The 14850-nt window shown below is 39.9% G+C and overlaps 1 protein-coding gene across 9 annotated transcripts in view; it reads right to left on the reverse strand.

Annotated features, from left to right (window-relative positions):
* The window catches only part of LOC146318052 (partitioning defective 3 homolog), a 307847-nt gene that overhangs the window by 107865 nt on the left and 185132 nt on the right, over window positions 1-14850 (reverse strand). For 6 of the 9 annotated variants that reach the window (XM_084731436.1, XM_084731432.1, XM_084731434.1 and 3 more), the window contains 3 exons: window positions 5766-5952; window positions 3249-3400; window positions 2462-2506 (listed from right to left, as the gene is read on the reverse strand). In XM_084731436.1, coding sequence (XP_084587562.1) covers window positions 2462-2506; window positions 3249-3400; window positions 5766-5952 — 384 coding nt within the window. The remainder of the gene's footprint in view (window positions 1-2461; window positions 2507-3248; window positions 3401-5765; window positions 5953-14850) is intronic. The other 3 variants (XM_084731435.1, XM_084731437.1, XM_084731430.1) reach the window with 1 other exon arrangement.

A 14850-nucleotide genomic window follows, 5' to 3' on the forward strand; every position in this document is an offset into this window, starting at 1 on the left:
TATATTTGTAGATCAATATGTGCAATTTAATGTCTGTCATTGTTGTTGCTGCACAATTTGTGTCATGTCCTGTGCCAGTTATGAATCGATCTGTCCTGAAAAGCCACAGAGACGGGTCACAGTTTATTTAAAATTCTTGGCATGAAAACCTGTTAGATTTCTGGCTCATGTCTGCAGCTACAAGTGTTTCCCAAAGTTTTATGATGTGTCACCAAATAAATAAACACCAGTACTAATTATACCTCACAATACAAAGAGCGAATGAAGAAATCATGGACTGCACAGGTTGATTTGAGATGACATGTGGGACCTGGGACAGAAAGGTATAACTTGGTGTTGACCAAGTGAATACAAAGTATAGTTATAAAAATGATTCCTACATCCAAATATAAATAGATTTCTTGAAATCTATGTGATTAATTGTGTTATTAGAAATTTACGGAAGCACATTTCTGCCAATGTGATAAATAATGTGATAAAATCCTGTAAGTCATTACAAAGACAAGCTTTCTCAAAATAAAGACTTAGTATATCAAAATAATGAGATCACTGGACTAACTCATTATATTGAGATGATAACTCATTAGTTTTAGAAAGCCTCTCATTATATTGCAATACTATGTCATTATTTTAAAATAATAAATAATTGTGTTAAGAATGTTTCTCGTAATGACTTGCTGGAACTTCTTTTTATCACATTGGTGGAAATAGGGTTTAATAGGAAGGCGCTGAAGGCAAAGAATTAACAAGTCAAAATTTAGCAAACTCTCTGAATGGCAAGTTTGACATTTATTCACAAAAATGCAACACTCACAATAAACTTTGTTAGAGCATCTGCACATGATCAAAAAGCACGTAAACAGACCTGTATTGAAAACAGGGCTTTATTTCTAATTTCCCCTATTTTGTAAGTGTGTTTCATAATATCCTGGTAATACGCCTACGTTTCCTGATCTACTTTTGTTTTTATTTGCTGCTGAAGCCGTTTGCCGTTAATGCAAACTCAGCCTTCTTAATGTTTACCAGTTGTCTTGGTAAAGTCAGCATAATGTTTATTTCCACAGCAGTACAAGAAGATATTCCTGCCATACTCATTACTCCGCTCCACAGAGTTTCTCTTTATGACAGGAACTACTGTTCTCATGCTTTAATTAATTCCAGTTGGTTCCACTTTGCCATTTCTCTCTATCACTATTAAGTAATGCCATGTTTCCACTGTGTGGTACAGTACACTAAGGCTCAGCTCGACGCGCTTTTGATACCAGGCACTTCTCAAGTTTGTTTTCCACTGCAGCGGACACCCCCTCAGTGTAGGTAGGAATCTTAGCTGATTGCCATAGCAACGCTAGGTGAAACTGCCATGACATCATCTTCAGTGTGGCACAAACACACAGGGACATTGACGATTATCTTTTCTTTTTGTTCAAACCGATTTCCACCATTGAGTCTGGTTTAGATCGAGGTTTCTGTCTGTTAAAAGTAAGTTTTTCCTCACCACTGTTGCCTTAGTGCTTTCTCTTGGTGAGTATAATCTATACCTGCTCTGTATGATAACTTCTGCTATGATTTGTTGCATCTGCAACCACACAGAGGACCATCTGCACTTCTTCAATTGATCGTGGCATGACTTTGTGGGCTGCCATTTTTCAAAATTTGGGTCGAACAATTGAAAAAAATAATGTGGTTGTAAAATGAGTGCGGTGTGCAGGATGTCCATGTCATGCATGAAATGAAATGTCATTCTCTCTAAACAATCTGTGGTCTGCAGTGTTTTCACTCAACCTTTTAGCATCGTCTCAGCTTGCTTGGAACTTTGACCAAGGGGATACCAACGAAAGGACCAGGTACTATCCATAACATTTGCCAGTGAAAAACCAAAAGAGAACAGTTACAAGCAAGTTGACTCAACTCAAGCTGAATCATATCATGCACTGGCATTATTGTCAATGGAAATCTACAATTCTTGCACAGGTATTTCAAATGATAAAGACTTTTAACAGCTCATACAAAATGATCTACCCCCTTTCCTAGTACGTTCTTCATTTTAAACATCTGCAGGAAGCGTTGCAATTTATCATAGAAGTTTAACACCACATAAAAGAACAACAAAGTAGAAACGATCAGAAAAAGATGGTGAGTGAAAACTGTTTCTCAGAGCAGCAGAGTGATTTCAGGTAATCTCATCTCTTTCATCTCTTTCCTCCATTATTTCAACACCAGCTGTTATTTGAGGATTTACGGCGTATAAGTCGTACAAAGTAATGTGCTAAACGTGAAATAAAGCAGCAATACTTTGTGAAAGTATCACAGGTACTTGGGGATTTTAATTTAACATAAAAGTCAAACACCACTTATACCCCTCGGTCCCAGGCCTTAGATATGCACCTTGAGAGGAAAAAGAGATGATGATGGTGGCGAAGGTAAGTTGTTCCATTCTACCTTTCAGTGCACCAGTCCTTACCTGTGTTGATCTCGGGACGAGGGGTGAGGTTAATCTCGTCGGCTACTGTTAAAGGAAGGGGAAGGAAAGAGGGGAGGGATACAAACATTTGGGGTTCAGTTAGTGCTCATGACATTCCACATGCAACAATCCAGGTAGGGCTGCAAACATCACAAACTGCTTCATCTCAATTAGGATCGGACGTCATGCGAGACAAGGAGGTGGAGGTGGGGGGGAATGAAAAGAGGGTTTGAGGATAGCAATCAGACTTGTTGTGATATCAACATGGCACAGAGCTGCAATCTGGTCGGGAAGATTAGATATGATTATAGAGAGTGCGAGCAGAGAGACTGTTGCAGCCAAAGCAATCAGCGACTGTTCGAAGCCATTTCAAGGTGAATCAACACAGTGAAGTTCTTGACTTTGGCGACAGATGCAGAGTCTGTTTTCATACAAAGAGGCAAGGAGGTGGAATACATTAAAATATGAGGAACATGTTTGAAACATGGGGGGCGTGCAGGGATACGTATCCAAGGTTACATGAAATCTGATTTTCTTGAGATTTTATGGAGTTTGAAGTAGCTGAAGTAGCTGAATGACTCAATAGAAAAGTACTTGACTTTCTTAATGTAGTTAACCCAACACATCTCATATTCTAAGTTTGTTGGGGGAAGAAAAGGGAATTATACCACAGGGCAAGGAAGTTTTGCGATCTTTTGGTTATTTTGTGCACATCCCCCATCAAATACACTGTGAGGAATCAAAATCCCAAATAATGGAAGGAACACAGAGGTTTTGAAAGTTGTACCTAGATCCATGCTCTTGGACTTGCGTGTCTTGATGATTTCGAGCTGAGCAGCATCTCCAAACTGCTTGGTACGTTTCTCTGACATGCTCTGGCGTCCGAAGCCTTCCCTTTGGAACGCGGCATCTGGATTATTTTCATCTGGACTCAAGGAGCTGGATGGAGGGTGGAAGATAAAACAAGATTGAGTTTATTGATCCCACCCAGGGAGAATTTTGTCACAGCCCTAAAAGGGATGGCATGAACAGAAGAATAGTATATGTATCTTACATTTCTAGCATCTTCTATTAAAAAAATATATAAAATAAAATAAATAAGAGATATACTTCAGGAAGAAGAGAGAAAAAAGGAAAGTGACATGAAGCTGAATAAAGGGCAAAAGTTAGAAAGGTTCAAAGGACCTATCTTCTTTGAACTCATAGGGTTCAAAGAAGGAAAAAATAGGTGAACAAGAGATGGAAGAAGCAATGATTTTGGACAAAAAGTTCAAAAAATAAGAACAGGAAGGGGTAGGGAAATGAGAGAGGGAGGCAGGAAAGAACAAAGCCAGAGAAGGGAAGACAGCATGGGGGAGAAAAAAGAAAGAAAAGGTAGAACTGAGAGGTAAGAGGATGTAAAGCAAAAAAAAATAAGAGAAAGAGAAAGCTGTAGACTGAAGAAAGTAAAGGAGAGGGTAAAGATGGCAGAGAAGTAAAGGAAAAGACAAGGCAGTGTGGAAAAATAGAAACAAGAGACAACACAGGGGAAAGAGAGGTAAACAAAAGAGCAAGAAAATAATAAGTGAAACGAGAAATCAGGGGAAGAAAAACAAAAGAAGGAGAAACAAATGGTGAAATTAAAAAGAGATTGTGGTATGAGAAAGAGAGAGAAAGATAGGAGGACTTAATGACTGTCAGGCCCAAACATAAATAGAAAGACTCAAATTTGCTCCGGGAGTCATTATATAGAAGGATTCATCAGAGAGCCTTCATCTTCCTCATCAATGAGAGGAACACACATATACACACTCCTACTGAACTGATAGCAGCCCCAACACGACTGATTTTAAATTTCATGCCTTTAGAAAGAATCTGCCAACTTATAATTGCTTCCTTCCTGGTTTTTGTGGAAGTTTTACAGCTGTGAAAATGAACAATGGTGAGCAGTTTGGTCTCTACTGCACCTGAACTCACTGTAGTCAAGTTTCCATCAACATATTTTTATGCAATGGTTTATGGAAATGGCAGAATTCAAACACCTCCCTCAATTTCTTAAATGTTTTTACACTCACCAGAGGACTTTTTGCCTTAAAAAATCAAAAAAGAGTAAATGAGCTAATGGGACATGGAAACCATCCATTTTTTTTTTTGCTTCTCTGAGATCAGGTCGCAGTGGCTAAGCAGGGTATTCCAGACTTCCCACTGCCCAGCCACGGTTTCCAGCCCCTCCTGGAGGATCCCGAGGCATTCCCAAGCAGGATGAGATATGTAATCCCTTCAGCGAGTTCTGGGTCTACCCGAGGGTTTCCTCCCAGTTGGACATGTCTGGAAAACCACCAGAGAGAGGTGTCCAGGATGCATCCTAATCAGATGCCCGAACCACCTCAGCTGACTCCTTTCGCTGTGAAGCAGCTACTCCTTTCATTCACTATCCAAAACTCATGACCATCATCTAGATTGAAAGCTTTGCATTCCAGCTCAGCTTCCTCTACACCATGACGGTCCAGTACAACACTCACATTACTCCTGATGTTGCACCAATCCACCTGATCTTGAACTCCAATAGAGACCTTTTCCAAATTAGATAGGAACAACTGGTTTTATTTCAGGTTCACAACCTCTACTTCATAATGTAGCCTATACCGCCAACTTCTGACGCAACTACCCACTAGTTTATTTACTCCAAACCAGTTGATGGAAATGCCTGTAATTTGCATTTTATTTTTTGCGACATTTCAAAAGTTTGCTTCAAATTCTTTTGATAATTTGATAGAAACATGGCTTGTGAAGATGAAAATAGATAGAAAGCTAACACTGTGATATAAGGAAGTGGCTAGAAGGTATGATACTTGTTAAATAAAATAACTATAAAATAAAATGCCAAACATTCTCTGATTTTAGTTTCTTTTTCTCATAATTTTCTAGGCGATCCCTGACAATGACAAACAGTAAAAAACATCATCACTGTGTCTGAACATCAGGCTGAGAGGTCAGTGCAGAGGAGGGCTTCCCCAGTGAGCACTGCTTACAATCAGAGGGCAATCAAGAAAAGAACATACTTATGTACACGACGACTGATAACACAGGGTACACACTGACCTTGTTCAGGCGTTTGGAAAGTGACATTTTTGCTATGCAGGAAACTCTTGACTTGTCAATTTAAGAGTGTTAAAAGTGAAAAATGGTGCTATGGTTCAAATTTACCATCAAATACAAACTACATTTAACACATCTTAAATTCAGCTTGAGTGTTTACACTATATTTTAAAAGCTGAAGGTAAAAGAGGTATGTAAGACTGGGAAAAATAAAACTTTTGCCCACTTGTCGTTCTGACTGGGTGGCTCTTTGGCCCATATCGGTGTCATGTCAGCGGTGAAGGCCACATCATCATGGGAGCTGGATGACGACTGGTCAGAGAGGTGGGGTGGGAGGAGGGGCGGCCGGTCATCCTCTATGATCACAGTGTCGTCCTGCGGCATGTTGACGGTCGGTGAGAGCTGATAGTTTCCTGGAGGAGACAAGATCAAAATTTAAATTCCTCTAATCTTTTCATCTAGTTGTTGACAGCAAACAGTGTGTCAAAGTCAAGAACTGGAGTTGGGGGTGCAATTAGCTTAGCTTAGCACAAAGCCTAAAATCACAGAGAAACAGCCAGCCTGGCTCTTTCCATGGCTCGGTATGTGATACTGTAGCTATTTCTTTAAAACAAAAACAGAAAAAAAAAACAAAAAACTGTTAATCCATCTGCCCAGCACTTGTGTGCTCTGGTTGCCGGGCAATTTCATGGCGACCACAAGACTCCAGTGGCTCTTTTCTATAAACATGTGCTGGCTTGCCTTGGTTAGACTCAGAGCATCAGGGATTTGCATCTCCATTACAACTGCACTACCCATTTAGAGGGGTGTCCATAACTGATGACACGCTTGTCTTGAGTTGATCATTTTTATTTACATGTCTCAGCTTTGGAGGAACTGGAGTTGAAGAAAAGAAGCCCAACTTGTATCACAGCAACCCACTTTGAGGCAGTCGGGCAAACACGAGTCAGCGCAACTATGCGTATTCAAACTGGTGATGGAAATACATATCAGCATATGACTCTGCATGACCGAAAAGTGCCAATGGAAAAGCCACACAGGAAGTAACTGCTTCTGGCTGCTGTTTTGTCAAGAAATAGTCATAGCACTGTGAAGTCCTTGTAAAACCACAAATCGCTGTGCTTACTCTTCTGTCTTCTAGTCTTTATGCTAAGCTTAGTTCATCGCTTCCTCGTTGAAGCTCCATACTTTAAGACCACTCATGACAGAGGTATCAAAGCTTTAATCTCACTCTTGGCAAGCAAGCGAATAGTATATTTCTCAAAATGTTGAACAATTGCTGCCACCAGCACACTCTCTGTTTAATGTTCCCGCATGAATCAAAATTATTCAACCTTTGTTCTGCCCAAAGTTTTTCACCTTAAAATACATAACAAACCACTTAGTTCAAACATTTCAACAGTTTCTAAGAGGCATATTATCAGTTAAGGTCTTCCTTTCGCTCAGTGCTCAGTATGATATATACAAAAGAATTTGGATATTGATAATGAATCCCACCACAGACGCTAATTACTCTGCACAACGCCCGCAATTACTGTCAAATGATGCACGATGTGCATCTACACATGCATAAATTATGAGTCATTTACAGATTGAACAGTTTTGTCAGCACTAGTCACACCAGTATGTTTTGCTGCTGATCAGAAATTTGATCAGAAGTAACATTCAGTTCCATCTGGAGGACATGTGACGTCTACCTAACCTGTAATAGCTCTGGTGTCTTAACAGTGAATGATTACCAAACCTTCAGGAGTTGATTGAAATGATTACCACGTGGGAAAATAAGATAATGGCCTGACAAAATAACACTTCTTTCTTTCAGCTCCTTGCAGGATGATAAAAAATAATATCATTTTCATGGAAAAACAAAACAAAACAAAGAAACACTTGTAAAAGCTTAGAAAAAACTGGTCAGTTACACAGCTCTCTGCAAAACACCCTCAGGAATGAATTTCTTTGTGACAACAAGCAACTGCTGTATCAAGAGTGCGACTGCAGTAACTGTTTAATGGGCCAAGTACATGAAAACAAGTTTGCAAAATTAAGAAAATGATGACAAAAAACAGACTAAGTCTTTAAACCACAAAACATTTTTGGATGTTTAAAAGCAGAGTGAAACTGCTCCTGGCTAATCAGCTTATACCAAGTGGAGTTTGGCAGCAGGCACAATGGTGTTCCTATGTCAAAACACTATGATTAATTCAAGCTGTGCCCTCGCAAATAAAGATAAAAACTTCCCGGTGCTCAGGCAAAAAATAAAATAGTCCCCTTTCTCCTCCTCTAAAAAGCAAGGCTTAAAACCTCCCATTGATATGCAGCGCATGACTTTGTCTTTAATCTGTATTTTGAAATTGGGAGCGGGGGGGGGCGGCTCCCCGCCATCAAAAGAAGGGCAGCTTCAATGCTTCATAAAAGCCTTGTGTACTGAGCTCAGGGAGAAGTTTGTTTGTCTTTAGAAAGCATTTGAGCTTTAAAGACGGAGACCTAGAGGTCTGAGCCAGGCCTGCTGTTTGTTTCTCATAACCGAGCACTGAGGATCAATGTGCTACTGGGTGCTGCTGCTTCCAGCCAGCGTGGGTGAATGACCTGATGTAAATGGAGCTGAATGGCGGAAGAAAGATGTGGTGTGACAGTGTGGGCGAGTGTGTGTGTAAAGACAGTTTAAAAAGTCATCGGTCACTGTTTTTTGTTGCCTTCCTTAAATAATAAGAGGGTACAAAGTGAGCCTTTATTCAAATGAACTAACTTGTGCCACCAAGTGCATTTGTGGGTGTGACACAAAACTCTTGCTTTTTAAATTGGTAAAAAATAATCTCATTGATGTCTAGCACACAGGAAATGCACTTTCAAATTTTGTTTGAAATTATTTGAAGAAAAATACAATAATATAAAAATGAAAAATAAAAATAACGACACGCTAGTTTTTGTTGGTTTCATAGTTTGGGTTGTTTCTGTCCATCATTCACTTGGTATACTGATTGGATATGTATACACATTTAATTTTGCAAAGGTATTGTGATATACAGATTAACCTTAAATACCACCTCCTTTTGGGTGTGGGCTGCCTAAATTAAAAAAAATGCACTTCTGTCCTGAAAGTATGTCAGAATTTATTGCACTGTTGTATATATTCTGCCATGGATATTTCCTGGATATTTTTATTGACAGGCATTCTTTTTAAAAACAGCAACAAAGACTGAAAAGTCAACTGTCTAATCCACCGATTTTCAAACGTTTTGTGCCCAAGTCGCACCAAAGGGTAAAAATCTCACGGCACACTCGAAACCTACAGAGACAACAAGTTCCCGGAGGGCGGGTGGGAAAATAAATAAGGTGTCAATCAATCAGTGTCTATGATGTCTTATAATTCCCACTATCCAGCAACTCCACAAAAAAAAACTGGGGCTCACTTTGACAGAAGGTTGACAGGAGGTTTTTAAACTGCGAGAAGCAGAATTCACAAGTCAACTGACAAAGCATTAGCATAATTTAATTGCCGATTGATCAGTTAAGCGTTGCAGCTCTAGCTCTGGGCCAATTTATTTTCAGTGAAAATGCAGTTAAAGGTCCAGCTTAGATGCTTTAACCAGAATGAGGCCCATTCCATGTTGGTAAAAAAGGCCAATACGTGTGCTGGACGGCATCTAGAAAAGTGTGTGAGTGCATGCCCTTAACACAGTCAAACCCTCACTGCATTAACTGTTTCAGTGATTTCAGCATGTGTGTGTGGGTTCGTGCTACTGTGGCCAGCCCCTCCTGCTGTGTGTGTTTGTTATTCGCCGTGAATTTGGGAGTCCGGGTGAGTCCTCTAGCACAGCATGGCCACTGCTCTCTCCCGGACCACACACGCGCACACGTTTCACACACCCATACACGTACACACACACACGTGCACTCGCAGAAACACTTAATCCCATTTCCCTAAGCAGTCCAATGCACGACACTGAGAATCCCATCAATGTCACAGTTTGAATCACTGCAGTACAATCAACTGGCAGCTACTGAGTAGAAAACCAATGAATCTGTCAACTCGCTAGCCTGGTAAAAGGAGGGAAAAAAGCCTCTTTGTTTTAGTGCCAGCACCCGAGGGCAGCCATCCGCCAGCAACAATAGCACTGCCATGTGGACGGAGCGCACACCCATCACCTGAGAATCAAACCAATAAACACACATTATCTTTCCCAGTGGCTGTAATAATTTCTGACTGAGCTGCAGTGGAACAATAGGTGGCATTTCATTTGAGATTCTCCAAGAGAGGCTATTATAACTATTAGATGCTTTTTGAGCAGAATCTGAATACTTCAGGGTAAAGGGGGGACTTGGGACGGCCAGGAGGGAGGAAAGGGGGGTGAAAAGATTTTCTAGATGAAAATGGAGATAGCAAGAGGTGAGAATAACACAGGGTGAAAGACATGCAGAGCAGTTTTTTTTTTCCCCTTTTCATTTTGTCTTGTCTCGGTCTATTTGCATAATTAGTAAGGAGGTTATTGCCAGGGGTGCTGGGCCTTGAAAGCTATTGGCCTGAAGGAATAATTAAGTCGCTCTCTTATCCCTGGCATCTTCAGAGTGCAGAAAGCCCAGCAAGCGATCTAAGAGTGTGTGCACGGGCCAAAACGCAAGCTGATATGTTCTGAATGGGAATGATGTTGTCTTCTAAGAAAGCCTAATGCATGATTTATGTTTTGTGGCACCATCGCGATGAGAGAACAGAATTATTCCAAGCAACTGTGAAAGACCCCCTAGCATTCACACACAGAGACACACAATTTTATTTATTCAAGGGAGGTTTGCTGAGCACGCAAAGCTCTTCTACCGTATTCACACACGTTCACATCTGGGAGCTGCCAAGTGCATGTGAAGTTGTCTACTGTTGGCTCCTGAGCAGCCGCACTGCAGCGTCTGCTTTTCCAGACCGTTCCACAGTGTTTAAACCAGCAATGACACGACTGTTTATGTGTGTGAATCATCACATCCATGTTAATGCAGCAGAAACTACAACATGTGGCAACAATAAATTAGCTTGTGCATTCTCTTACAGTAATTCCAACTTGAGACCACACAAGTTAAAAGTCACAGCTGGTCTGTCATAATAAACTATATCTATAATTTTGCCATCCTCGTTGTCAGTACTGTAATTTTAAGTTGGTCAATTCTGTATTCTTCTCACACAGCATCTATTGCCTATCTGTCGATCCTGGGAAAGAGATCACACCCCTGTTTCTCTTCAATTTTTTTCCCTGACAAGTGTTTTTTTTCCCTGGAATTTTTTCCTGTCTGAATCGAGGCTCTAAGGATAAAAGCTGTCTTAAGCTGTAAATATTGTGAAGCCCTTTGGGGCAAATTTGTGGTTTGTGATATTGGGTTAGATAAATAAAAACTGACTTGAGACACAAACTGTATATTTAAAGGGCTAGTTCACCCAAATTACGCAGAAAAAATTGCCAGTGTGTTTTCCTATCTGTTGGTATTCTGCCATGTAAACACATTTGGCTTTAATTGTCTACTGTTGGATTTTTGAGATATATGTCTCTCAGATTTATGCCTCCATCTTAATTAGAGAGGCATAATTCATTGAACTGTTATCACAATCACAATAAGGCCACGTTTAATAGCCAAATTTCAGAAGCTGCAGTTTTTTTTTTGATAAAGGTAAAATGGGTGACAAAACAGCATTGTTTTGTATTGTTTAATTAACATAATATGCAGCCCTGATCTCAACACAGTGAATGGGAATTAAATTTAATATGTGGTGCTCACTGCATTGAAAAATAAATAAATAAATAAATTCAGTATTAACAGCAGGAACTCCTTCCTCCTAAAAAATAGCTCAGATGAAAAACTAAATATTTTCCTTCTTTCTCTTTCATTAGGGTCATTTATGTAAAATTACCCTTTAACTTTAATCCAACTGACTAGGGTACACTTTTGTACACTTTTTGTCATATATATCAAGGATACTTAATTCTGTCCTTTATATTCTGAATACTTTATTATTAGCTTTATTAAATTCTAAAAATTACATTTGACAGTGTTTCATATGAAAATCTGTAAGTAATAGGAGGTTTCTGCCTTCATTTGAGCATATATCTCTGATGTGTATCTACGTGTCTCAATCTTCAACTAGGGAACTTGTTGTAGAGTGAATCTCGCATTAATAATATAAAACACCTATAAAAGTTGACTGAAGGGGGATTTGAGAACGGCATCAAGCGATTTAAACCCTGAGCCTGCTGGCCTTTATCCTCTGTGCTTAGCCCTCAGTGGCAAATTAAACAACAGTTCAAATAAAGCTTTAATCCTTCCCCTACCTCTCCAATCTCACTTTGACACAAAACCACAGAGTGATGTTCTCAAAAATGTGCTACTTTGATATCTTGAGGTTTGAGGCAGGAGCCCATGGAAAAATGGATCAACAATCTTCATTCTTTTATTACCAGCTTGATCCGGACTCATTCAGGAACCACATGGAGGAAGAAGATCCAAAATATTTTACAAGACAAATTGGGGTTGAATTTTCCCCTGAGGTAGTCAGGAAAAAAACCCTCCACTGGGCTGATTAAGTGTTTAATAAGCAGGGAAATGTCTCATGTGTCTCTGATAGTTAGTAATTATATACTGCACATCCTTCTGCAGGCCAACCTCGGAGCTTTCTTGCTTCTGGTGTCCCGTCTTGTTGAGGTTAGGTGAAATATTAGAAGAAACAGGCCGCTCTGGCCAACCTGACATCTTTATTTCCCTGCTTGGCCCTGCCAATTCAACATGAAAACACACACACACACAAAAAAAAAACACACGTGACCGAGGATCAAAAAGCAGCAGGTGTTTAAATTTGAAGAGTCAGGGGGCAAACACACAGCGTTTTTTAATACTCAGAATATCAGGGTTGGATGTCAATAAACAAATGACAGCACTGAGAAGGTCATTGGAGGCTGCTATCTTTTGTGTAATCCTTCCTGTTCGTGTCAAGGTTGATGATAGTCAACTGTTCCAAGTTTTGGACAACATTTAATTTAATTCAAAGGAGGATTGGGGACAGAGTGCGACACCAAATCCCAAGAACAACTTTGCATTTCATCAATCACATGTATTTTCATAATATATTCACTTTAGCATTCTTCATTCCTGCTGTATCTACCAATCTCTTCTTTTGATCAAAAATGGAAAAAAAAAGTTGCATCTGGTATGAACTACATATTCTTTTGATGCCTGCAAACACTATGCTTACACAAGAATTACACTTGAACTATTCTGTTGCCTCCAGTGGCTTTAAAAATAAAAGAATACATGTACCTGCACTGCTTGTTTCCTCCCCAGTTAATATTGTCATGTCTTTTACTAAAAATACTTACAACCCAGCTCCTGGAAAGAGGTGGATTAGGACGTCAAGTTTGTTTGGCCAAAATCCAGATCAGAGTCCTTGTGCTGCAGACAGCACTTGAACCTGACATCAGGCAAGTTTCATTTTGGCCTAATCAAGTTACTCACGGTGTTAACATTAATTAGCGGCAGCTAATATGACCTGATGCTGCTGCCATTTGTCAGTGTTGGCTAAAAGGATGGGGCTGCTAGCTGAATGTTTTGTGAATGGTCTCTGCTTATGATAATCAGCTTCAGAAGTTAAAACAAAGCTCAACCGAACCCGAAGTCACTCATCAGTACACCTAAACACTTCTTCACATTCACACACTTTTCACTTGCAAATGTTGTAAAATGCTTACACTGTAGGCTGTCGTAAAGGAGAGCAGCACTACAACCTTAGCAGGCTGAAGTGGACAGAAAGTACAACGCAGAAAGGATCTAGTTTTCAGAGGCATTATTTAAGCAGATACAATCCTTTAACATGGGGTTTGCAACCTGCAGCTCTTTTGCCCCTCTCCAGTGTCTACCTGTGGCTTTGACAAAACATTCATGGAAATGAATGACTGAATATAAGCATAAATTGATTCTTACATTCTCCAGGTGTAAAAATGTGCATCTCATTTAATAGTAAAGGTTGCCGACCCTTGCTTTAACATACCACAGATCTGGCTTAATACCAGTCTTTAGGACTGGCTCAGGATATCTCTAGTTTGAATCAGGTTGAAGGTGTCGTGGTCAGTGTTGGTGTAGTTGACTATATGTGGTGCAGTAGTTGTGGTGGTACATTCTAATCTCAGTAGCTTCATTAATTTTTAAGTACTTTGGGTAATGCAGATTTAGGTATTAGTTTTCCCAACAGAGAATTTGGTAATACAAGTCCTGCATTAGCTGCCCCTCATTTACAGTATATAAATAAGACCTTTTGAGCTCTTATATGCGCTTTGCATTTCTATTAACGTGCTGCAACACAAATTTTACTTTTATTCTCCAGCTTTCAGACAATGTTGCTACTCTGTCTGTCCTTAATCTCTTTCAGTGCCATGTTGATTTTCTACAGTAAATTTAGAGGGATTTTATTTACTTGCTGACTGACAGCACTTTGATCAACACTAGCTGTTAGAAAAGCGCCAACAGACACCAGCTCGTCTGGTCGCCTTAGTGACAATGATCTTGTTTGTCACTGTTGAGCAGACAACTGCTGTATCTCCTGTATATCTGCCTTGTGCTTTCACTCACGACCCTGTGCGCTCATTATAAGCCCTTGCAGTTTGTTGAACACGGATGAATGCAGACACTGTGGCAGCCTCCTGAAACTTCACCTATTAACACTTCTTTTGTCAGTCACAACTCACACTTTTTTCTTTGGTTTGCACTAACAACAGTGTCACTGTCAACTAATTTGCATGAGAGTTCACACTTCCACATTACGTTTCACTGATTAATGAGGTAAAGTTGAGAGCAGAATTTAAAAACACATACTAAAAGCTGGTCTACCAACTGTTTCTCTGCTTGCTTAATGCACATTTAATATATTTTGTGTACTTTTTTTTGGACTGATGTGTGATCTTAAGTCTAGGGTATTCGGGTTCATTTTGTTCTTTCTTAAATGTTACACAAGCAAGCTGAGCAGTTACACCATCTGGTGTACAGAAGCCTTTCTTTGACGCGAGGCAACTTCACCACCGATCCATCAATCATTCAAGTGCTTCACACATGCAACCCTGTGCAGATGCGTGCAGAGCTCGCACACACAAATACAAATATGCTTGGTAATCTATATCACTTAATGCAACACACACACTTGAGCAATGACATCAACAGAGAGACCGATAAGCATGCAAACTGACACACACATGTACACACGCACTTTGAGAAAACACACAAAACAAACACCCACAAAAAAAGAATCAATCACACGCAGGGTGTCTGCAGCAACAAATTGTCCAGGGGCC

This window comes from Lutjanus erythropterus, chromosome 12 (assembly GCF_056507025.1).
Source record: "Lutjanus erythropterus isolate fLutEry1 chromosome 12, fLutEry1.hap2, whole genome shotgun sequence".
NCBI classification, from domain to species: domain Eukaryota; kingdom Metazoa; phylum Chordata; class Actinopteri; order Lutjaniformes; family Lutjanidae; genus Lutjanus; species Lutjanus erythropterus.